General features: G+C 34.3%; 1 protein-coding gene across 1 annotated transcript in view; it reads right to left on the bottom strand.

The window, feature by feature from the left end:
- LOC132696840 (protein outspread) overlaps positions 1-26,482 on the bottom strand; it is a 97,416-nt gene that overhangs the window by 45,881 nt on the left and 25,053 nt on the right. Inside the window, exon 2 of the mRNA XM_060661901.1 lies at positions 22,684-22,764. Within this exon, the coding sequence (XP_060517884.1) occupies positions 22,684-22,764 (81 nt within the window). The remainder of the gene's footprint in view (positions 1-22,683; positions 22,765-26,482) is intronic.

Below are 26,482 nucleotides of genomic sequence, written 5' to 3'. Positions count from 1 at the left end.
AACTATTATGTGCGACGGAAACCAACAGAGTGGTCAGTCAGATGAGCCCATCAGAAATTTTTTTGGGCTATTTAAAATTTATTATTTATACTCCTCAACCTCTAAATTTAGCGAACTTTGTGATAAAATTACAGTGGTTTTTCAAAGAGTTGTACATCAAAATGTGCAATTCGCTCAATAACAGTCAATATCTTTATAAATGAATATTAATATTAAGGAGTCTCTTTCTGTTTATGATCCAATTACCTTTTTTTAGATCTTCGTGATGCTCGACTAATAAATAATAATTAATTATCATTGATGAGTCTATTGAAAGTTATTTTCCTATTTTTATAACAATTTTTAAGAGCATTTGGCAGGTTTATTATTGGTGCCCAAGTAAAGAAAAGAAAACTAGTGTTAGGTAACTAGGTAGGTAATAGTAATTTCCTTGCTACATTATAAGGCGCGTACAGTTCATCGCGAATTAACGCAAAAAAATGAAGACTGTTTCTTAGAAGAAATACGCACATATGTCGTATACAAGAGCAGTTTTGGCTAGACCTTCATTTACTTACAGACAAATTTAGTAAATTCATTTCATTTTCGGTAAACAAAAAACCGTTCAAGTGCGCCGCTAGCGTGTTGGTCTGGCGGGCAAGTTGGCGCAATTTACAATATTACAAAAGGATGAACCAGACCCATCATTAAAACGAAATCAACGGTCTCATGGGCGGACGCAACAACAAAAAATCGATAATTTACTTATAATTGAGCACCGATGGAAATTCCGACCGGCACAATGGAAGCGATGAAAAATTATACAATATTATAAATATAGGGTTCGTTTTTGTTGTGTTTTGGAAAATATTTATGATTACGTTGAAGAAACTCCATAATTTTATTACATACGCCGAAATAATAAAGCCCCTAGTGAATTAGTAAGTGGGTAGCTAGCTGAGCAGTTGCAGAAGCAAATTTAGCAAATTAGAGAATTGAGTGTGTGAACTATTTTAATAACATTATGAAATGCTTTATTTTTAATTCTACTACATGTTATAGCAGTGAATTATGTAAAATTTATTTTAAAAAAATATTTATATACCATCTATTCTATACTACTATACTATTTATATACTATATTCCAGATGATAGGTATGGGCTGTTCATTGATATGAGAAAGGGACCAATTGCTTCTGAATGGGATTATCCAAGGGTGGTCATTAACATACAATGCAACAAGATTATTACCTAAAGTTTCGGAATTTGAATTCAGGTAAAATTGGGGTCCGTAATAGAAAATAATTTTATACCTACCTGTGTTTGATATTCTCTGGTTTGGTATCCTACTTAGTTTAAGTTTATTAGTAATCATTCTTATTTCGTGTGTAACACAGCATGTATTAAATCGTGTGCGAATTATGCAAAATATTTGCGAGTCTAGTGTATCTCAGGAGATGCTCCCGCCCAAATGTAGAAAACACTATCCTATTGAGACTAAGGAAGTTATAAACAATGTTTATTTGACTCGTATTGAACGTGGTGCCAGCAAGCAAGAAGAAACGGCCACATTGACGAAAATTCCAACATCAACTGTATGGAAAATTGTGAATAATCTCATTTCAGCGAGGAATAACAGACGCGATGCTGACATTTTCTCGAGTGTAGATGAAAGTGATCAAGATATAATACGGCGTAAAATTTACCAGTTATACGAGGAGCAAAGCCTGCCTACATTAGATATCTTAATAAGGAGGCTTGAAAAAGATGAAACCGGTGTTAATTGTGGCAGAACTACCTTATGGAAGTGTATTCAACACATGGGTTTTAGATTTAAAAAAATTGACAAAGGCAAGTTTTAATGGAATCTTTTAGAATTCGGAAATGGCGACTAGAATATCTAGAAAAAAATAGGATTTACAGAGAACAACAAAGGCCAATTATTTACTTGGATGAAACCTGGTTCGACACTTATGATACCCCGGAAAAGGGTTGGGTTGACTCAACTGATAAGTGTAAAACAAACGCGCCATCAAAAAGAGGTAAAAGAATAACTGTTTTGCATGCTGGCTCTAAAGATGGTTGGATTCCAAATGGACTTTCTCTGTCTGCGAAAAATATTAAAGATTCTTCTCTGGACCATGAAGACACCACCGCCGATTTATTTGAAAGTTGATTTAAAAACAAACTAGTTCCGAACATTCCTCCTAATAGTGATTGTAATCGACAATGCAAGTTATCGCAGTAGGCAGTTGAATAAAACCCCTTCCTCATGTAACACAAAAGCAACAATCCAAAATTACATGTATAATAACGACATTTATTTTCACGAAGATTATACCAAAAAGCAATTAACTCAGGTTCTACAAAGCTTGAACCTACAAAAGGAATACGTCTGTGATAATTATGCAAAAAATCTAGGGCATACAGTTTTAACGCTTCCACTTTACCACTGTATATTTAATCCCATTGAACATGTTTGGCACCAACTGAAATCTGCCATTTGTCGTAACAATGTTTTCCCCGTGTTAACTCCAATGTCCTCAAACTTATAGAAACCGAAGTTTTTAACATCCCTCCACAAAGTTGGTCAAATTCTGTTAAACATATAGAAAAACCAGAACAGGCGATGATAGCGATAGTGATACTGATATATTATGTGAATAATTTTAAGTAATTTAAGTAGGTAATAAAAATAATTTGTAATTTTATTTTAGATTTAAACATAAATACATACATAAATAAATAAATATTGTTTAGTATCTTTCCTAATAAAACCCCAAATAATTAAATTCTAAGCAAAGTGCGGACCTGTTCGGCCATATTTCATTCTTACAGCTTGCCCGGGTCTTTCCTTAATTTGCATCAGTTAGACACTTTCTTATATCTATGAACAGACTTTATAATGGTTATTGTTCGATCAAGCTGGTATACGGGACCTCAGTTTAGTAGTAATAACAGCCACCTACTAAATAGTAAAAAACGCCAAAGCAATACAATGTTGTTCTTTTCAAGTATATAGCCGAAGCGGAACGCGGACGTCCCTCAAAAAAACTGTCGCTCAAAGGATGAAGTTCTAGCTGTCCATTATCCCATCTTTCTTCAATTCTGATTCGACTAAAGGATCATATGAAAACTTGGCGTTATACCTTAGCTATACGGACGAATAGGAGTTCCTACGGCCTAGAATCAAGTGAAACGATTTCTTTTCTTTATTAATTGCGATCGCCTTATTGGTAACGATTTATTAACTTTCAAATAGCGGCTACGGATTGATTCTGAAACCACACGGATGTATACCGAGTACAAAAATAGGGTAAACGCACTTGGATAAAGAAAAGCGGAAAACAATGGGGATTTCGGAAGACCTTGTAAGATATGTAATATATAACTAACAACCCAAAAAAATTCGGAAAAAATAAATACAATGATTGACAAATCTTTTGTACTTTATAACTGTTGACTACCACTTTCAAAACGAGATTATACATTTGAGACAAATTGTGCTCTCTTATGGCCAACAACAAGCCGCTTAGAAAATATTATGATTAGAATCTCAAAATATCCGAGACAAAAATGGAATTTTGAAAAATTGTTTAATTTTTTACCAACGATTTTTAAAATCAACAACGCATTTACAATAAGATTTTACAATGGTGCATTTCCACCATCGCCTCATTTATTAACAGAATAAAAAAGACTCAAATTTTTAGAAATAAATGGAACTTATAGGTATCAGAATACATTAATTAGCTTAATGGCGTCTACGAAATGACTAAAACAATTTGAATCAGTATTCTAAAAACATAAAGATGTTCAATTTATTTTGAAAATTGTTTTTAAACAAACGAAAAAACCACTAATTCTATTTAATTAAAAAATCACTTAAATTATAATTAAACATTACAAATTAACCCACTAAACCATTTTAATCTTTAAACGACAGACATCAGACACAATTTTCTAAAAAAAAAAAATGCAAACACTTTATTAGTTATCTGAACTAAAATTTTCATTTGCACCCCTGTTAAAGGAAACAAGGCTCTTAAAAACGAGGTCTTGTCCGAAAACCTTAACACTTTTCTACCCGGAGCACCATTTTTGTGTTCATAATTAACACAAACTAAAATCCTTCAATTTTTCCTTGTTTTGTAGACCAATTTGAGATTTTTATAAGCAAGCGGCGTGTAACACTCTTTAATGACAATCGTCAAATCGTTTGCCTTTATTCATAGTCTCGTGATTTAACATATTTTTAGAAACGCAAAAAAAAACAGTAATATGGAACTGTTAGCGGGATTGTGGAATCTGGTACGTATCAACGTATTTTGCAAATGCTTATCTGATAAACGATGATTTGCAAACATGCTGCTAAGACAAATACGTCGACTACACATATCTAAATTATTATTTTCGCCCCACCTATCCGCGGAAAAAAAATGGTTTCCCAGAAGCGCTCTGTTGCCTTACGAAGTATCAAAGCAATAATTATCAAACGTCACGCGAGTGAGAATAACGCATACGTAAAAGAGAAGAAAAAAAAACGAAAAATATACATGTATCACAGTATGGAATTACCTTGGCTTTTAATCGCCCGTATGTAGAGTTAAATATACCGGATGCCACAAATTTGTTGAAATAAGTATACTGAAGAGCAATCTATACTTTTATCGGTGCTTATATTTTTATAGTGCTTACTTAATGTTCTTTAAATGATTACTTTTAATTCGTTTAGAAGATTTCGATCAAATAATTGTAACGTTCCCGCCAAGTTACAGAAATGTTCATCATTAAAATGTGCATCGGTGGGTGAGCAACGGAAATTAAGAGAACAATTTCATCGAACATTATAAAAAGCATGTAGGTGAAACCAAGCGACCCGTAAAAACTAGATTCAACAGTTAACTAGTCCAACTATTTATTAATTGAACTTTTTTAAAATAATGAAATGCAATTTCCGATACGACGTAAGAGTTGTATTTAGTCTACGCCAGCGGTTCTTAACATGTGCCAATGGTGGTACCCTAAACAGATCTAAAATACTCGCCCCATAAAGCAGAATGCCGTCGCACGCCATCCCTACCCGTTATCAGTTTCAGCATTGGACCTGACACCATAAGCGACTTAACTAACTAAAATACGACAACTACTGTATTTATTTTAGAACTGTAGGTACTTCTCGGTTCTAAGTTGGATAACTTTTAGTGGGAATCACAACGCCTAATTCCCAAGGCAAACCACCTCTATGCCAATGAAAACGAAAAATATTCCAAACTATACTGACGCACAATTCGAAAGTTTGGCAGTGGCTAAAGAACCAAATTTAACCACAGAGCACCACCAACACCAAGATCTTTGAATAACACTTTCATCCTCGCTTACAGTTTTGTTCACAGCAATACAAGAGATATATATCAAACCTCGAGACGTTAAATGAAATTTGAACTATCTGCATACAATTACGATTGAAAAAAACAAACACCATATTTCTACGAAATCAGCCAAAACTAAATGATTTCGTCAAATAAAAATCTTGCATGAGCTGTTTTATTAACAAACATGGGCGACCCTAAAAAATGGCGATCCCGATATTCCTGTTTCGGGGTCACTATAGTGTGGACGGAACATTTCGGCTATATTTTTTACATGTCCACCACCATTAACAAACAAGAAATATTTTCACTCGAATTCCGATACATATACAAGGTAATTAATAGGGCTATTTTGTTAAAATATTGATTGATTAGGCATCTACCATATCGGAGAGATTTTCTCAATGACCTTGTGAATTTTGAGAGTATGGAGGTCATTTGGTGCAGTTCAATTATGAAGTCACCCACGACATAACGCCAGTGAAATGATTGTTCCGTATTGCCGGTGACATCATCTACCTTCCACAACTAAAACGTTTTTTCTCTTTCCAAGAACAGAGATGATAATCACGTATTTAATTATTAAATGTTTTTAGAATAGTAACTTTTCAAAATAAGTAAAGTAAAAAAGTAAATAAAACCTCTTTACATGGAAAGAAATTGTATGTTATGTAGTCAGTTAGGCTTTACGAAGGGTATTTTCACCATTTAAGTTTTGAAGGTTCTGGAGGGCATGATCGAGGCGGGAACATGCTGTTTTTGATGATGATGAGAGAGGTCAGAAGTGATTTAGTTCAAATAAATAAAAACTTAACAAGGAAAAAAGAGGTTCATATTTTGGATTATTTTATTCCAAGTTATCTTATGGGATTATTATATGGAGAAACAGATCATCTATAGTAAAAGAGTTGTTCGTATTGTGCTATTTTAGCGTGTTGGAACCACATCAGAACAGAAAGTTCTCTACGTTTAAATTTGCAATAACAATATTTCTATTAAAACAGTGTTTTTATATGTAAATAAAATTTTAAATTGTTGTAATTTTAGTAGCGTTGTCCTATAGAAATAATTTTTTTTGACCATAATAACTTTTTTAATGCCAAGATAGTTAAATAAAGCATTCTATTCTATTTAAGACTTGAACAAAATGTGGCAAAATGTACTCTTACAGGCTCCATGCGTGGTATACATAAAGTCATACTAAAATTGACAGAGGCATCCAAATATGTGATAATATACCTCGATCAGCACAGACTAACTGGTCCACCATGTATAATTTCAAACGGACGCGGATTTGGTTGGCGTATGATCTGGGTTGTGCACGGGCGCGGTATATAATATAATAATTTGCTGTTTGGCGAACCGAACCAAAACGAGAACTCTGCGCGTCCGTTTCGGGTTGAACTGGGTCGAGTGGCAGTCGTCGGGTTTTTACTGTGGTGAAAAAAATCGTAAAAATATGGGAATGAGTTTAATAGCCGATATATGTGAAAACGTTCGCTGTCTCGGGCCGTTAGGATTTTAATAGTGCCATTTTGTAATGAAGATAATGATCATACATACGAATACGTAATGGACCAATTTTACTTCTCTCAACTCTCTAATTATGAACAAAATGCGGGACCGTTTAATTAACGACGAAAAAAGTGCTTCCCAAACTTTTAGTTAGAGCATCTATAAAGAATAATTCTAAAAATAATTAAAACGAAAATGATAGAGCGTCATTATAAAAAACTCACTAAAATCTATCAAATATATTTGATTTTAACTGTATTGTTTAATTTTAATCCATCGCTTATAATTGAGGAATAAGCTGAAGATTATTAAATTTGAGTGAGCAGTCTTCTTGTCAACTTTCTTTCTGCCATTAAAGTTTGTTAAACATGTTTTTTTATATCTTGATACTGAAATCCCAACGATTAAGTATTATAATAATTAGCTTTTTTATATCTTTATTTGGACGCACTCTAGCCAAACTATACAGTAGACAATCTCAATACCGTCACCCTTTGTATTCTTTTTTTTTTTTTTTTCGTTAAACAGTTTACACTGAAGCTAAAGTAACAACCTCCGCTCGGGGTTTAATAATTATTGGTAATTAATGTTCTCTACCTTGCGCTGCGCATATTCGCCCATAGCGATTACGGCCCTTGCTGGTGATAGACGTGGGTACCAATTTTCTGTGTCACCCTAGGGATTTAGCGCTGTGTATATAAACCATAAACCGGGATGCTACGATTACAGAATGTATACAAAATGCGAGACCAGTTCGCCAACGGCTGCAGACCATTACTCAACAACATTGTGGCAAATTAAATTTATTCATTGTCAGTGTGAATGTATAGTATATATAGATGAAATTTCGGCCCGTCGTATAATAATTCTTGAAGTATCTGGACTAACAATAAAAAAACAAAAATCAGATCAGTCCAGACACTACATTTTATTTACTTTTATTACTTTTTCTACAAACTTGGAAAATGACATGGATTTTTTTTTCATTCCACGTTCATTTTTCTACAATTATATTTAAATCATTAACGAATTCGAATATTTTTAACCTTTGGTTTGAAACAGTATAAAATCATCAAAAAAAACAAATTTTTGTTGAACCCCTTAGTTGAAAACAATTTAACCCGAAGGTAGCGGCGATTTTTGTCATATTTAAAAAAACTTAAATTGGACAAACCACATCCACAATGAAATTGCGTTATCTATATCCGTTTCCGATTTACAGACAAAAGTGATAAAGAGTTTCAAGTTTAGATTTACATTTTGAATCGGGTTTTATTTCAGGAAAAGATATGCCTACGCCTTAATATGTCCTCCCTTTTTCTCTCTAGCACGGAACGTCCCCTCTCATTTACATAATTCCCATTAGCATTCTTTATAGGCATGCTACGGGGGCTACCTTTTATATTTTGGGATTTCTTCTGGTGTCAAACATCGTTGGCCACGCAATTTATTCTTAATGTATGGGAATAAAAAGTCATTAGGTGCTAAATCAGGACTATATGGTGGATGGCTCATAAAATCAACGTTTTTAATGCTCAAAAAGTTCGTTGTTTGCACTGATCGGTGAGAGCTAGCACTGTCGTCGTGGAGAGTGATTCGTATTCGGCGATTGGTTTTTCTAATTTTTTCGAAGACTTTCGGCAAACAAATAGTTGCGTATCATTCAGAATTGACCTTTCACCAAAGAAACAGGGTACTTTTGTGGACTTTGACTCATTCTGAAAGACCCACACAGTCGACTGTTTGTTTACTTTCAGGTTCATATACATAGGATCCATGATTCATCGCCTGACCACAATATCATAGACGTGATTGGAAGCACCGCGATCATATTTTTTTTAGCATTTTCTTGGACCAATCAACACGAGCCTTCTTTCCAAATATTCCAAATATTCATGCAAAATTGTATGTATGCTGGTCCCACTAACGCCCAAAGACACCTCAATCTCATGGTAAGTGACATGACGATCCTACAAAATCAGTTACCGCACTGCATCAATGTTTTCTTGGACAACAACCGATTTTGGATGACCTTCACGAAATTCATCCTTAAGAAAACTACGACCACGACTGAAGTTTGAAAAGTAGCGATAAACAGTAGTCCTAGATGGTGCTTTAACTCCAAAAGTCGAATTAAGTTCGTCGATGCATTGTTGTTGAGTTAGTCCACGTCAAAAGTTGGAAAAAAGTATTGCACGAAAATGCTCCCGATTAAGTGCCATTTTTAACCGTCGCAATTTTTTAAATTTATCACAAAAACACAAACAACACTCCTTCGCCAAAACCTAACTGAGTAAACTTAACCCCAAAATGTCAAACTTCCCTATAAAAACGTTAGTCGCCAGATGGCAGGACTAGTGTAAAAAAATCCCGAAATATAAAAGGCAGCCCTCGTACCAGTTTCTGTAGTTTGCAATTTCGTGTTGTTGTGCAAAATTTTACGGAGCACTTTCACATATTAACTTTCTGAGAAACCACGATTCTTACACAACTCCTTAGCAGAAAGTAGAAGAAATTATTTTTTGTGATTTTCTAAACTTTTCAACATAATTTGTTTTCAACTCTGTACATGAGCCTGAGCATTTTTCCAATTGTTTTAAGCCGCCTAATTTTGAAAGCTCCTCAAAACAGGCATTTGTTTGAGCAATTAGAAGTAAACCTTTGTCCACCAAAACATATCTTAAAGTCTTGAAACAAAAATTAGTAACTGGGAGCCAAATCTGAAGAATACGATGGATGTAATAATTGGAACTTCCATAATTCCTTTCCTAACTTTATTTTTTTTTCAAAGAAAGACGTTTTTCCGCTTTTGAAAGAATACAGTTTGGATGATTGGTTGAAAATCTCAAAAGACCATCTTTGCCTTGTTTGGAGCCAGTTCACCTTCAAAAATTCACTTTTTTGACTGTTCTTTTGTCTCTGGGTTGTAGTAGTATACATTCATTTTCATTAAGTTATATATCGAAGCAGACCTCATTAGAATTGTGACGAAATAGCGCCAAAACGGCCTCAGAATCGACCACACGATTGCCACTGACCACTGAGAATAGAGAAGTCTGTGACTTCAACTATTTCGCACATTTTAATTCGTCGATTACATAAAATCATTTTGTAAATGCCTTCAGTGTTAACGCTGGAAGTTAGATGCTACCTAGAGCTAAGTTGCGTTTTAGTGCTAAATGGCGGGTAGACAACGTTACTTTAATCATTTAAACATTTTCAGTTTCAGATTGAAAGGCTTTTCATGAACACCAATAAAGGAAAAATATCTTCAACGTGTCGTTAAATTGAATTAAATGAATTTGTGGAGACAGCATCTGTTTGCGGCGTCTGATATTTAGACACATTGGATTCCAAAAATTCCGAAGCCGATTTGCACGGTAGTTGAGCTGTCGGGACAAATTTTTACCCGCGGTCATAGTCGATCTACGGCCAAAACGAAGGAAACAAAATGCCATTTCGTGTGAAGTCGCTCGGCAAAAGGGGAGTGGTGACTTTGAACGTATTTCGCGAATCGCCTCCGGCTTAACTGCGAACCGGGAACGTAATGATTGCGGACGCGACGTGACGGAAACATTTCCTTCGCTCCCGCGGACAGATCATTTTAGAATTTACAAGATGCTCCGTGTTCAATATTCCAGCCGAAGTTTTTTTTTTCATACGCTGATATCGATCGGCAAATGACATGATATCGAATCGAGCAGATAAAAAGGCGTTTATTTTCCAAGCCGGTTAGTATGCTGTTCGCTATATTCTATCTATACTGAAAATCCTTACAGAAAAATTGAAATGATTATTTTAGTAATTTTTACAAACAATTTACAAAACAAAATTCTTTTATTTATACTAAAAAACAGTGTTCAAAATTACAGACATTTCATTCTGTGAAAACATGTCATAACCACATGCCCATGATTCGTCACTTTTTGAGCATATCAGGATCATCACTGACGTCGTTTAAGAGCTCTTTTTGCAGCTACACGTTTCATGAGCAAAACTTCGGAAAAAATTGCATGGCACGAGCAATACAAATAGTGATTCGACGATTTTTCCACACCATTTGTTACACTTCTTTAAAGCTTTCATCAGTTATTGACGTGCTGAGGTGTCCAGAGCGAGGTTCGTCATCGGCGTCTTCTCGGCCATCTTGGAACAGCTTGTACCACTTCAAAACATTTTTTTTGCTCAAAGTAGATTCACCATGAGCTGCTGTCAACATTTAAAGTGTTTGGCAGCACTGTATTCAATTTTTTAAACAAAATCAAATGCAAATTCTTGGTTCCATTTTTTTGACAGCAGAAAATTGTCCAGCACATAAAAAACATCTAACGCTTCTGTCTCACAAAATAAAAGTAAACGTGCAAACTGGCTGAAACTGTATACCAACATAACAACAAAATAATCGAAGATCGAATGTACGTAGCTCGCACAATTACAAAAATCACCTTACTTGCTTTTTCAACACACCTCGTGTGTTGAAAAAGGTGTTCATTTTGAAGAAATTTCATTTAATTTATTGCATGCATGCGCATTGCTCATTTGTACCCGAATAGATACTGCAAAGATAAATTTCAACGCGTATTTTCTGAAAGTTTTTTGCAATTTAAATCTTACCCGTCATTTAATAGTCACATCTTAAACGTACATAAACTAGAAGTCAACGGAAATCTTATATAATTAATTTATACAACTAATTAGCTCTTTAACTAAATGTACTTTTCATACGGAAAATGTTAAAAACAATAAAAGCAAAGTACTAGGCGAATAAACCACCATTCTGATGAGTTAATAACTATTCTACATTAATTTGAAAAATTGCTTAGCCATAACAAATTTATTTGGATGAAACCACAATTTTGACAACCCGCGGAATATATTTTGGATAATTCCAAAGCCAAATATTCGGATTAAGGATACTGCACTGTAAATATTTTAAATTTGCGCTCAATTTCTCGTAAACCAAGGAAAAACTTCGTTTAATTCAACTGAGAACATATTAGGCTAGCCATTTCCAAGAAGAAAAAAAATGATCAGTAATGTTTAATGAATTTGTTTCTTTCCTCGCTATAAAAGAAATTCACAATTTTTGCATTTCATAGTATCTCGAATAAAAATGTGTTTTAAAAAACCACCAATGTTGTTCACGTACTATATACTGTATACAGTAGTTAAACAAATACAAATTTATACAGATACAGTGTTAATTTATTTAAATTAATTATCGAATTTTATTTATATTTTCGGAACGGTAAAGACATCACTTCAGAACTTGGAAAAAATATTCTTAGCAGAACTTAACCATCACCGTTAATTTATAATATATTTATAATAATTTTATGTAAATAAAAAAAGTAAATTAGACTGAAAAAAACAAAGGTTACAAAGGTTTAGTTTTTTTTCTATGTATAGGTTAGACGCTTGAATGTAAACCATAATTTAAACAACTAAAGTGTGATATGTTTTTCGTTATTTATAAAGATAAGTGCAGAAATAAGCAAACAAATTCGTCTGTGCGCGGCGCTCCTTTTCTCGTAATTGTCCTTTTGTTGAAATTACCTGAATTAAGTCTATTATTATTATTATTAGTCCAAAATCTCATATCGCGTTAATCTTATCTTTGTATATTTAGTTTTTATTGATAGTTTAACCAACAGATAAACGTATTTCCGAGCATATTAATGTTTTCTGTATAAATGTTATTAATTTTTTGAAACAAAATTTAAAATGAAATTTAAAATTAATCATGAGGAAAGTCCTACATAAGTCCTACATATTGCATTACAAACCAATAAGATTACATTTTCATTCCTGTTTATAATATATCCTTCATGTAGTCAAAATTGTACGCGAAATGCTTATTATTTTTGAGGTCGCTGAAAGTTATAAATAAAGCTGAATATTAAACGAGTTTTTGGGTCGACATGGTCACTATGCGGCAACGGACGACTTTTCGTAACACACCGTGGATGACTTTATGGTTGATCACGTTCTGCTTCAACACAAAATTTTGATCACGTATATTGGAATTCCTATCCAAATACTCGGGGTAAAATGGTATGTAAGAGTCAATCGACTTGATTGGAATATGTAAACAGTTATCTGTATGTATACCTATGCTATACGTTATGACAAGCTATATAGGAATTTTTATAACTTGTATAGTTTGTTCGCAAATATAAGGACTAAATGGCTAAAATTATGAAAAAACTTTGAGCGCAATCAAAATTTTAATCTTATCAAACTAAATAAGATTGGAATAGCAAATGAAGCAAATGAAATTTCTGAATACTTATAGCAATATTTAAATAACTATAATGCTAATATAATATGTTAAATATACTTCTAAGGTCCTATTTATCATTTATTTCGCAGTTATATCTCATAATAAAAGTAAGGAAGTTCCCTTGTAATGTCTAAATTTTAAACATGAACACTAGAAAATAAGAAAAAGCAGGCAGGCTGCTTACATTTTACTATTCAAATTATTGTGAAAAGGTGATATTAAATATTCACATGCATCTCCTGCGTGTATAATTAGTAATTTGAACAAAAAATAAAGTTGAGAATTTACCTTACTTTACTTAAAAAAAAAAAGTTAATAAGGCTACATGTTTGAAAACGAGGCCAGCATAGGTTATATTATTTCCATAGTTACTTATTAAATCAGATTTAATAGAACAAAAAAAAAGTAAAGTAAAGAAAGTGGAAATAAAAACGAATATAAAAAAGAGATAAGCGTAAAAAAGTGAGTAGGGATTGGGAAAGTTTCTCGAGTTGTATAAATTATTCAAGTTGAAATACAAACTTCATTATTTTAAGAACATTTACGCATTACCCATTAACATTCTAAATCTTGAAATTGAAATTTGAAAAAATTGAAATTTTTATGCATCGTGGAATTTTTCATTTTCATATTGACAGTTTGAAGTTATTTATTTGTACGAATTATAAAAAAGAGTTAATTAACGAAATTTTAGAATGTAGAATAAATGGCCCTCTTGAGACTTCTTCGAAAGAAAACAAATGGCTTCATAATTGAAATCATCCGAATTACGCCCGACACAATTTCAACAAAGTATTAATGATATTCTGGCACGATTCTCAGGTGGGTTCCGCAGAAACGTTTAATGGCGCCGAACAGTATTTACGACATTCCTCGGTTTGCGATCGATTATCGTAACCGTTCGTTTTTAGTTTGTTATACACTGTGGTGAGATAATAAAATGTCATCGAACAAACAAAAATGATTTTTAATAATAACATAACCAACCGCTGCGATGCCGAGAAAGAGATCCGGGACCTACTTTTGGGACAGTGCTCGTCCAATTAACCGTTTTTATCATAATTTATGCACGGCCCCAGGCGGAACGTTTCGAACTTTATTTTATAGCCTCTCCTAACGGCCTGCCGCGTCTAGTTTTCATTTGTCGTCCAGCAGGACGAATTAGATATTTAATGTATGTTTGAGCACAACGACAGCGTTAGAGAGAAACTGTTCTAAATTAAATCAGTAGTCAAAAATTAAATAAAAAAACTAAAGCTCGGTGTATTATTATTATTTATTTAATCAAAACAGCAGTCATTAGAACAGAACAACCACAAAATATTTCATAAGCTTTGTGGACCATTCGGACATCAACACCAACAAGCAATGGATAGGTGAAATCTGAAAATTCTCTTAAGGATATATACCGAACACTGCTTTTTACACACAATAAATCCTAAATCCTAATCCTAACGTTTGTTCCAAAATAGATGCACCTTAATTTTAAATTCATGATCACTTCGAGCAACATACCAAGGCTGCTCGAATGTCTCCCTGATCCCAAGATAAGAAAGAGATTAAACGATCTTATAAATACATAAATTTATAAAATACGCTTTACTGGTTGAATTGGATTCCCACACCAATTCTCCCCGACAAACGTGGGCTACAATCTCTACGAGATCTTAAGGAAACTTAACCTCCGAGCTCACCTTACCGCTCATCTCTGCAGCACAACAATATTTGAAGAATCGTCTAGGGGTAAGCTTTCGCTGTTGCCTTAAATGTGTCATACTTTAGGATTTTCACAACAAAATTAAAAACCTATTTTGGAGTTGAATTCTTCTAGAGTTATCAGACAAATAGATTCATAAGACTTCACGTGGCCAGAACATCGTAGAACAATGTCTTTAATTTTACAGTCAAAATGATTTTTTTCCTTCCGAAGGAGTTGTCTCTATTTTTATCTCCATGAAGTCGCATACCGTTTCGGGTTACCCGTTAGAGGATCGAGCTTGTCGGTCCCTCTGGGTCGGTACTGCACCGTGTTTCAGGCGGAAATTTTCGCTATATTGATGGCGGCCAGACAGGCGCTTCGGCTCAACCACGGAAGCAGGAGGGTATTCTTCTGCTCTGATAGTAGGGCTGCACTTATGGCGCATAAAGTCAGTGCGCAGGCCCTCCTTGTTGATAAAGGACTGAGGAGAGTGGCCGAGGCGAGGAATGTCACATTGGCCAGGGTCCCCGAGTCACACCGGGATCCGAGATAATGAGGCAGCGGACGCCTTAGCAAGGGAGGGCTCCTCGCACTGGCATATGGGACCAGAGCCCCTCTTGGGGATCGCCCCCTGCGTGAGGCGAGGAGCTCTCGAAGCCTGGGTGAGAGACCGGACCGCGGTGGGCTGGAGGGTTGTTCCGGGAATGAGGCAGGCGAGGCTTATGATGGATGGACCCGCCCTCCCTCGGTCCGGGGAGCTTTTTGGGCTGATCAGAAGCAAGTGTAGAGTACTAACAGGGGCCTACACAGGACATTGCCGGCTTAGGAGGCATATTTGCTTGCTAGGCATTGGAGACGACCCGGAGTGCAGGTGGTGCATGACAGGGAAGGAGACCCCGTATCATCTGCTCACCGAGTGCCCTGCTTTGACATGGGCAAGATTTGGAGTCTTCGGAACGTCCCTGATCGATCCAGACTCAGTGCACGGTATTGGGCTAAAGGAGTTGCTGACCTTCTATAGGAGGGGCGGCATTCTGGTGGCCTAAGTGCTTGGACGCCCGTAGGGGCGCTCCCCTTTAATACCAATACCAATACAATACCCATTAGAAAGTACAAAATTAGCTACCTACACCTTTTTCATTTTACTTTTCAGTTTAAAAAATTTTCTTTGCGAACTTGGGTTATAATAGTAGGCATCATGAAATCAACTCAAAACTATTGTAAAATTTTGCTTAATTATTGCCTAAATTATTCTCAAATATTTAATTTTCAATGAAATGATTCCGTAAACTTTGTAAGTAATATAAAATAAACTATCAGAACCTATATCAGCTGTCTAATGGTAATACTTTTGAACAATACAGCGAAAATTTCTTGATTTTGTTGACCCCTCATCAACTTTTATTATCATTTTTTAACGCAAAAAAATATTACCAATGTTTTTATTTCTTCACGGTCTGCGTGATACGACAATAAAGGCGGTAAAGTTTTAAAACTTGTACAAACCAACATCGCGAAAAAAATATGGCAGCGGGTTTCCTGTTGCCGCTTTTTTGCCGAGTAGGAAGAAGGCGGCAATTAAAATTAACCTTGATTTTAACAGAACAAGTAAGTACCCAATTATCCGGTGTTGTTGTTGGGCTTGGACGTGGGCAAAAAAAATACAGCTTTTTAATTAACCGATCGCACTTGTTCTCTTTTTCGCAACGCCAATCCATCAATATCGGGAATAAAAAGCCTTCGGAAAAAAATGTATTCCCGACAAAATCCGATTGTTTAAATTAACCGGCGAGGTCGTTTGCGGACGATTTTTGAAAAGTGAAAGAGAGGTTGCCCGCTGCATTCTTTCGATGTCAGCTCAGCTGTTATTTCGTTAGTTCGGAAACGTTGCTTAACACTTAATTAAAACTTGTGTGCGTAGGAACAATACAATTATCGTCAATTACGAGAGTGGGTCTACGCGATTTTCAACTGTTTCGAAAATTTCGTCTCCGGCTCAGGTCAGCCAATACCAAAAATGAAACTATATAACGGAAATAAATTTATTCCTAGTTCTAAATTCTGTTAAAAAATTAGATCTTTAATAATGTTACAATCTCAAGTTTCCCATAAAAAAAATCACTAACATAATATACAGTTTTCTGGGAATTTAAATTTTTGTTACTGTTTTATTGACAAACCATTATTAACATATAACACAAAAATATAGATATGGCAAAATCTTAATTATGCAACTGCATCTTTGAAAGAAAAATAGTATACCACATTTTTCCAGGTGAGTATACTCATTGAATAATAATCAAGTGTTGTTGCTCTTGCGTTTTTATTGTCAGATAAAAGCTTCTTTAATAAAATAATGAAATTAAAAGATCCACATTTCGCAGCAGACCCAATTTTTGAAGATACAAATCTAGCTAGCTTGGAATAAATTACAGTTTATAAACGTTGTTGTCAAATCACCTTTTATTGACATCATCGCAACTGAATGTTTTAGTATTTCTTAGATTAGAAAGACATCAATCTAGAATCGGGTTATTAGATATGAAAAAAAAATCCTGAAAGCCCGTATCCATAAGATTTAGGACATACGTTAATATAAAGTTTTTTTTTCCTTTAAATAAGTCCAAAAACAAGAGAACATCAGAAAACACCAGAAAATATAATAACTCTCATTCAGTTTGGCATATTTCGCAGTTACTGGGAGTGACTGCCGTTGTCATTTCTAATCTGAGAACTTTAACACACACTCGAAAACCATTTTATCAGAAGCACCCTAAATTCCTAAAGGAAGCTATAATGATAGGCCTCGTCCAAAAAGCTGCCATTCTATCTACCTGTAGCATAATCAGAAAGGGTCTGGACGGTGAATAAAATGTTGGTCCACGTCCACGTCAAGTCAAGATATTGTCGCCCTTTTCCGTTTGGACTTATTTAAAGACAAAAGGTACAACGTTATAATTTAACTCATCAACTAAAAGACGCCGAATATACACCAATAATCAAAGCGTCTTTATAGTGTCACAACGGAACAAGAGAGACAGGGACTTGGCAACTCGCGGGGCACCGTTAACCACCTTGGCTGGCAACTAATAAAAAGAACAACCGGCCGGCGCGACGTCGAAAGAAAAAACAGTAACCAAACGCATCAAACTTAGACTGTGTCAACTACAGCGCACAAATTCCGAGGACGGCTGCCATGATTATTTCGGGAGCAGTAGATCAATAGGTCAAAAAACTGGCAAAGGGATGTTCGCTTACTTTTTTTATATCATATAAATTGTACCAAACGTGTGTGATGCATTTTGTGTGTATCTGGGTTACTGAAGGAAACGAATATTTTGAACACTAAACAAAATAAAAAAAACTGCTACAAGCGAATTTTCAGGAGAGAGATAGGTTCCAAAACTAATACTGAAACGGCTGAATTGGTGCACATATGCACAAGCTCAAAAAAAGCAGAATCCGTCAGGCAAATTTTTCAGGCAAAATTTTCATCTTCTGGTTCGTTTTGCTCTTGACAGTGAAGTCGTGATCAGAGTTTCAAACTCATTTGGTTACAACGTTTACCCATTGTTCGTCATCTTTCTCGATTGTACGTACACGAGGGATGCAACTTTTTTTACTGTCAAATTAGTGCATGCCCTTAGTTGGTCAGTCCCCCGTATTAGATATTTTTTCCATCCAGGATATTCGCAGCACCCTTCTACAGCACCAGAGCTCAAATGTTTTCAACGACCATGTTTCTAATCCAAATAGTACAACTGGGAATATAAATGCCGGGTTTTTATTGTGTTTAGTGTGATAGCACTATTTAGCCATGTTTTTTTTTTTTAAATGCCCCGTGAACAACCACTCTGGTTAACGACTTGACATTTACCCATGAGTTTAATATTGGGTTGATTATTCTGAGCTCTATCGAAAAGTACCACTTTGGTTATTGAGTAGTTGCTATCTAAGTCCAGGTTACTGTTTTCCAATTCTAATTTTCCCAAGAACTCTAAACGTTTGTTTGCGTAGTGAAGGTTGGAGATCATGACTCCGGTAACCGTGATTCCACCTTTCCATCCCTCTACTACTGTTCTTTTAATATAAGTTCAATAAATATTAAACAGAATGATTGACAGAATACAACCTTATCGGTCCTGCCTAACTACTTAAGTCAACAACCACAGATGATTTGCAACTCCCTTCTCTTTCATAACTAACCAGAGACGCATCCATCTAATGCTTTCAAACGCGTTGCGATAATCGACAAAACACAACGCAAATAGAGTGAGTGGTTTGTTGAATTCGCAACATTTTTCTGTAATTTGGGTAAGATTAAGTATTTGCTATCCGGTACCTCGGCCGCGAATATATCCTGTCTGCTCTAGTTTTTAGGACTTTGGGTTTTATAGAGAACATTATTTTACTGCCGTGTGTATTAAATATATAAGGCGGTCTGGTCGAACGACAGCTGGATAGGAAGGACACCTTGAAGATTGTAAAAATTTCCTGTTATTCTAAATCAGTGAGCAATCGCAAGAAGTCTCATTAGACAATAAAAGCGTGGCTTTAGCATGGTAACCGGGAAGCACCGGATTGAAATATAGATGAGGAGGAGGAGGAGGAGTACACAGTACATCACAGAACACAAGAACACATTCTGTTAATCTGTGCTATCATTGCTCCAAATACTAGCGTAGAACTGGAGCATCTGAGGAAGGATTGACGAACTTCACTAGGAGGTTTGACACCTTACTAAGAGGCGTCACGCAATTGATCGCATAGGGTCCCAGAGATCTCTTGGGGTTATTGCTTAGTACATACCAAGAGGAAAACAACACGCAGTTACTGAGTTCCAATAGATTATAGGAACAACCGTGTCACGTGCTGCGTCTTTACCAATTTAAGTCGGCTCTTACGAATCCAAAAACCAACGACGGCAACGCTGTGTACCCCGTCTATTTTCGAATCGGGCGGAAAGTACCGAACGACGTTGTTGCTGGCTCGATTACATAACAGCAATTACGCAGGTATTTTACGATTTTGTAACGAGCACCGAAGGTATTCCGACTGAGAATCGAATGTATGTACACGATTCAATTATCTATACGTGATGTGCTAAAATATAAAACACGTGGACGTATATACGGAGTGTTTAGTAACTTAAAGACATTATTCTTTCATTGCCTTATAAACATAATAAATATATAAGCAATGAACAAAAAAACGTATTGCAACAAATTTATTTGCAGCAATAGAGGGTGCATAATGATTTAATGAAACTTCCTGCAACGTCGCTTTAGATAAGGCGTCCGAAATTCCACGAAAGCAAGTCAAGTTTTTATAACTGAATTGTAATGTTTAATCATCACTACCCCAATGATTGAGGCGTTTTACAGAGCCTATTAAAGAATAGAAAATTTAATTTAATTTAAAAATTTTATGTAACCTAGACTTATAATTATGTTTTGTTTGTTTTATTTAGAAACATACTCCCAAAAGTTTTCATCGGCGTATTTGCATTTTCAATGGACTATAGGTATGTCGTTTTTCCTTGACCACGAAATAGTACAGCTATATATATAATATGACACCCCGTCTAACAGGTTTTATCATAAGTTGAAACCTTATTCGACCTACCATAAACCGATAAATATTCAGATGGGTATAATTACCATGGAAATTAAGTCACTTCTATTTAGAACACCCGGTACAAGTAGACTGTTTCAAATCAATGGTAACCACTATAAGTTACCAATTTTTTACCACATTTTGATAAATTGTTACCCTCAACAGAATAAGCTATGTTATCATCGGTAAAATCAATAATGTTGAGAGATTAGAAAAACTTTTGTGTGGATGAAAACAAAACCTAAATAGGACCATGAAAAAGTAAATTTGCGCGAGATGTTTAATTAATATATACAAAAAGCTTTTTACAATCCACAGTTCTAACAATAAATAACAACTTTTTTATCTTACATGGCGTAAATTACTCGAAATTCCACCACAGCATAAAAAATTCAATCGATTAGTAACGATGTTCATTTTTCGAAAAAATCCGAGATGAAATATTATTCTCTCGTGTAAATCGTAATCGTGAAAACGGATTTCAGTAATTGAAAATGAGAATTACATAAACCGCGTAAGAAAAATGGCACCGTTCAATCAGACGTTAATGCATCGGGCTCCGAGCAGGTGTACCGCCTAGTATTGTGTTATCTATTGGGCAATTCCGTGACATTCTTCTTCTTCACGAGCGGGCCGAGCACAAGCGAGACCTTATCGAGAACCACTTTCCACTCTACGACCGCGAGAACAGAGCATCATCTTCGAAATGCCTGTGTGTATCGGCCCTGTTGCGTAACTACCTGTATAATCGTTACGTCATGATGCGCCGACGTGTAGATAATATTTCATAGTCGTCAGACGCTTATCCGCGAGAACTTTAACACAAAGTAATAGACAAAAATTAAGCTTACCTACATATATGTATTTGGTAAAATTTTACATTTTTTTTGTTTACTATAAGAGATTTATTGCAAATTAAAAAGAATTCAATATAACAGTTTCGTGCGATATTTAATTTAGAATTTAAAATACTAAGATTACTTAAAAATGAAATTTAAACGTTTCTTTTATTTTTCGGTTCAAAATGGAATTGTTATTAGAAACACGCATATTTTCGCGCGATTCGTAGAATCTTAACCCTGTCAGCCAACCGCCATTATGTCATCGCTTAATATGTTATATTATTGTTTATTTCAAAAATCGTGCGGACAAAAATTTTCGCCGTTTTCCTTTTATTTTGTTTTATTTATATATTTTTTATCACATATTTACAGAAACAAAAAAAAAACAGTTTAACGAAATCAAACATGCAAGTTAATATCTATAATATATATTCAATACTAATTTTAAACATTAAAAAAAACTAATTAATACTACTTTCAGTCCAGTTTTGAAATTTCAGTTTCGACTTTGCAGTTTTATATATATTTTTAAAAATTTAAAATATATTGAAAATATAATTCCTCAATCATCCAAATTTGAGTGAAATGCAAAAATCGTCTTTAAACGATTTGGACCTTAAATTAAATAGCAAAAAAGAGACCGGACAAGTTATTTCTAATTATACGAAGTTGGAACATGATGAAGTGAAAATTTTTCTGAATGGTTCGCACTAAAGTGGTTATATTGTTAGTTGTGTAACTGGGGCAGATTATGATCGAATTTCTTCACTTAAAGATTATCGTAAAACACGCATCACTTCCTCAAAAATATCTCATGGCATGGTCACAGAACAGAAAACACAATTGGGCCACAGAACGTGAACGTGAATAAAATCTGTAAGTCAAAATCCTCAGACATGTGCGTCTAGAACGTCATCTATCCAGGCTAAGCAATATTAAACACAAAACATGTTAATTGGGTCTGTCTACCACAAGAACAGATAATTTAAGGGACAAAAACTATTACTACGATAATTGCTATTTAATATTTTTTTGGGGAAATCAACAAGGCAATTTTCTTTCTGTTTGGATTTGAGGTGGTAAGCTTTTCCTTTAGTGTGTCGGACGAATCCCTAAAAACACTGAATCGTGAACTATAACTAACGAATATTTTTTTAAAAGTAAAAAAAAATACAGCGCAAACGTGTAACTGATACGAAAACAATGCAACCATTCCCAATTTGGCCTGCAATCTATACTAATGTTTTGAGTTAGATAGGATATAATATACTACTTATAAAAAGAAGGTTGGCCTTTGAAAGCCTTTGCGCGCCTTTCCTAAAGCCACATACATGAGTTAGGCCAGCGGCGTTGGATACACGCTAATGGGTTACTCACCTTAGTCCTGTTGAGGGGTACGGAAAAATCCCAATCTGGAGCGACGAAGAGATAACCGCTGCGTGCAATCGATCGGCTTGCCTACAACAGAAATTCCAACCGTTAGTTAATGAACAGAGATTTTGTAAATACGTGCGATAATAATACGCAACTTAAATGCCTGAATAATTAACGATTACGTAGCTATTTGCAATTATCGCCGGCGCGATTCGACTATTTACTTGGGGAGACGGAATTTATAAGATTGTTCAACGTATCTGACTATGAATTAGCGAGCACATAATACCCGATGCGCAGTGATGATATATTTTGTCGTGTCATTTGTATAGGTGCAGGTTCTAGTAATATAATTTACATTTTTATTAACGGGTCATGCGGACTGCAACTCGATCATTATTTAATCCCAGTATTAATTCAGGCTTGTGGTGGATTATTATTACAAATTTTCGTAAACTTTAGCTTCTGGGCCACTACTACTTATATACAGGGTAGCCAAACAACCGTACATCTTAGAAACCATTCGACATCTTGTTCGTCAGACTTGTGATAAAAAAAAAAGTATTAATAAAATATTTTTACATTTCCAAGTTAGTCGCCAATGGGTGTAACCGTTATGAGAGCAATTTAAAGTGAATAATATTCTTCCATATAAAAAAAAATATATTAAAAACATATATTTTAAAAAGACGCTATCGCACCGATATTTATTGTTATTTATCTGCCTTTTTTCAAGAATTAATTAACATATATCATAATTTAATATAAAAATCAATATACTGTAAGTGCCAACCATAGGCTGAAATTTATTAAAATTATAATTATACAGACAGTGTAATTCGTGTTTGTTGCGCACACAAGTAGAGCTTTGAAGCTACAATAATTCTTTTTACAAATGATTAAGCTGTCAATATGACATGCGATATATTTGTTCTCAAAATGTATCATTAGCTTTTGGTGTGGCTCGAGCGTCAAAATAACACTTGTCTCTTTTTTGCCGGGACGCTGATGTTGGTGTCGTTGCCTTGGATTCCATTACGTGAACATCTCTTCCCTTTCTTCCATATAAAAAAAAATCTGTACCCTCGATGAAGTACACTAGCTCCTTCATGGGAAGTTTATATAATTCTCAGTGCTGAATGAATTAACCTATTAGATCGTATATTAATCGTCTGCAATCTGGTGCTCAGTTGTTCAGCAGTTGAATTGAATTTTCCTCCACTTCTTACTCTAGCAGCTACATGACCACAAAACCAGTAATTCTTAGGAAAAAAATGTACAAGCTGCTTCAGGCTAACCGAATTGAAGTAGCAGTCTTGGACTCCTGACGCAGATATCGGCCACCAAAAGTGGGTAAATTCTAGGGTTCTAACTTTTAAAAAACGCTGTATATTCAACCACAAATTATGTTAACCGCTGGAATGCGGGTTTAGTATATAAAATAATAGATGATGTTTGTTGTCGGTTAATAAATCCTCGGAGTGACTTTATGATTACGCTCGGATTTCTAAAGATGTGAGATTATTTTTCGTTATTGTTGATTTAGTTATATTTAAATATTTATATTATATATTTATGATATATATATATATATATATATATATATATATATATATATATATATATATATATATATATATATATAAATATGTATATATATATATATATATATATATATATATATATATATATATATATATATATATATATATATATATATATATATATATATATATATATATATATATATATATATATATATATATATATATATATATATATATATATATATATATATATATATATAATATATATATATATATATATATATATATATATATATATATATATATATATATATATATATATATATATATATATATATATATATATATATATATATATATATATATATATATATATATATATATATATATATATATATATATATATATATATATATATATATATATATATATATATATATATATATATATATATATATATATATATATATATATATATATATATATATATATATATATATATATATATATATATATATATATATATATATATATATATATATATATATATATATATATATATATATTATATATTTATAGTTTTTTTTTAGGATTCAAGTTAAGACAGACCTAAACGTTTAATTCAATTGATTTGTGTGCAGGTTGCATGAAGTAAAAACCGACAGACAAGATATACTCCGCCCCTGTAACAATAATGAAAGACAATCCACTCCACTCCTTTACCGACAGATTAAGTATTCTAATGAAGATGAGCTAAAAATACAGTCTTTGTGCTTGTGTCTTGTCTGCTAGAAAACTTTCTAATTAACTACTTAATTTTGCGTCTGTCTGCAACAATGGAGGGGGTGTTTACCTAATATTAAGTGACCATGTGTCCCGGCAAAATCATGGGTTATACCGTCTTTATTGCTGGATGAGTTGGCAACTTGCAGTGCGTCTTATTAGGATATACCACCACCATGCTCAAATCAGCAGTCCTATTTCCATGATAACGAGTGAACAGCTTTTGATATTTTTCAACGAAACTACTTTTTTCCCATGTAGAAGCTTGCGATTTCTACATATGTATCCTATTTATAAAAAGACTTTTTTAAGAATTTCTAATTCAGAACTAATTACACAGCACATCAAGTTTGCGAAATACCATTGTTAGCCGGTGCTGCTTTTTGTACCTTCAATGGGCTCACTCGTAATTTTCAAAGTTGAAAGTGCCGATTTTACCCAATCAACCCTGATGATAAAGCATTCAATATCCTTGCAACAAGCAGGTAAACGATTTAATTTTCGGCTTTCACAAACCTCTGCACTTCCTGACGATCACGTGTTTTCCAACGGACCCTTTGTTAAATTTTGCGTAAGAGATTAAAAACAAAACTGTGGCCTAGCGATGAACCCACCGAGCTACCTGAACGAAATGGCAGCTGATGTTCAAGCTTTGTAGAACCTCAGTTAATTGCTTTTTGGTATAATCTTCGTGAAAATAAATGTCGTTATTATAAATGTAATTTTGGATTGTTGCTTTTGTGTTACATGAGGAAGGGGTTTTATTCAACTGCCTACTGCGATAACTTGCATTGTCGATTACAATTACGCTATTAGGAGGAATGTTTGGAACTAGTTTGTTTTTAAACCAACTTTCAAATAAATCAGCGGTGGTGTCTTCATGGTCCAGAGAAGAATCTTTAATATTTTTCGCAGACAGAGAAAGTCCATTTGGAATCCAACCATCTTCAGAGCCAGCATGCAAAACAGTTATTCTTTTACCTCTTTTTGATGGCGCGTTTGTTTTACACTTATCAGTTGAGTCAACCCAACCCTTTTCCGGGGTATCATAAGTGTCGAACCAGGTTTCATCCAAGTAAATAATTGGCCTTTGTTGTTCTCTGTCCTATTTTTTTCTAGATATTCCAGTAGCCATTTCCGAATTCAAAAATATTCCATTAAAATTTGCCTTTTGTCAATTTTTTTAATCTAAAACCCATGGGTTGAATACACTTTCATAAGAGAGTTCTGCCACATTTAACACCGGTTTCATCATTTTCAAGCCTCCTAATTAAGATATATAATGTAGGTACGCTTTGTTCCTCGTATAACTGGTAAATTTTACGCCCTATTATATTTTGATCACTTTCATCTACACTCAAGAAAATGTCAGCATCTTTTTTTCCTCGCTGAAATGGGATTATTCACAATTTTCCATACAGTTGATGTTGGAATTTTCGTCAATGTGGCAGTTTCTTCTTGCTTGCTGGCAC

The sequence above is a fragment of the Cylas formicarius genome, unplaced genomic scaffold (assembly GCF_029955315.1).
Source record: "Cylas formicarius isolate icCylForm1 unplaced genomic scaffold, icCylForm1.1 PGA_scaffold_1__22_contigs__length_36826433, whole genome shotgun sequence".
NCBI lineage: Eukaryota > Metazoa > Arthropoda > Insecta > Coleoptera > Brentidae > Cylas > Cylas formicarius.
The sequence above is the reverse complement of the archived record's forward strand: the minus strand, read 5'-3'. Positions and strand labels throughout refer to the sequence as shown.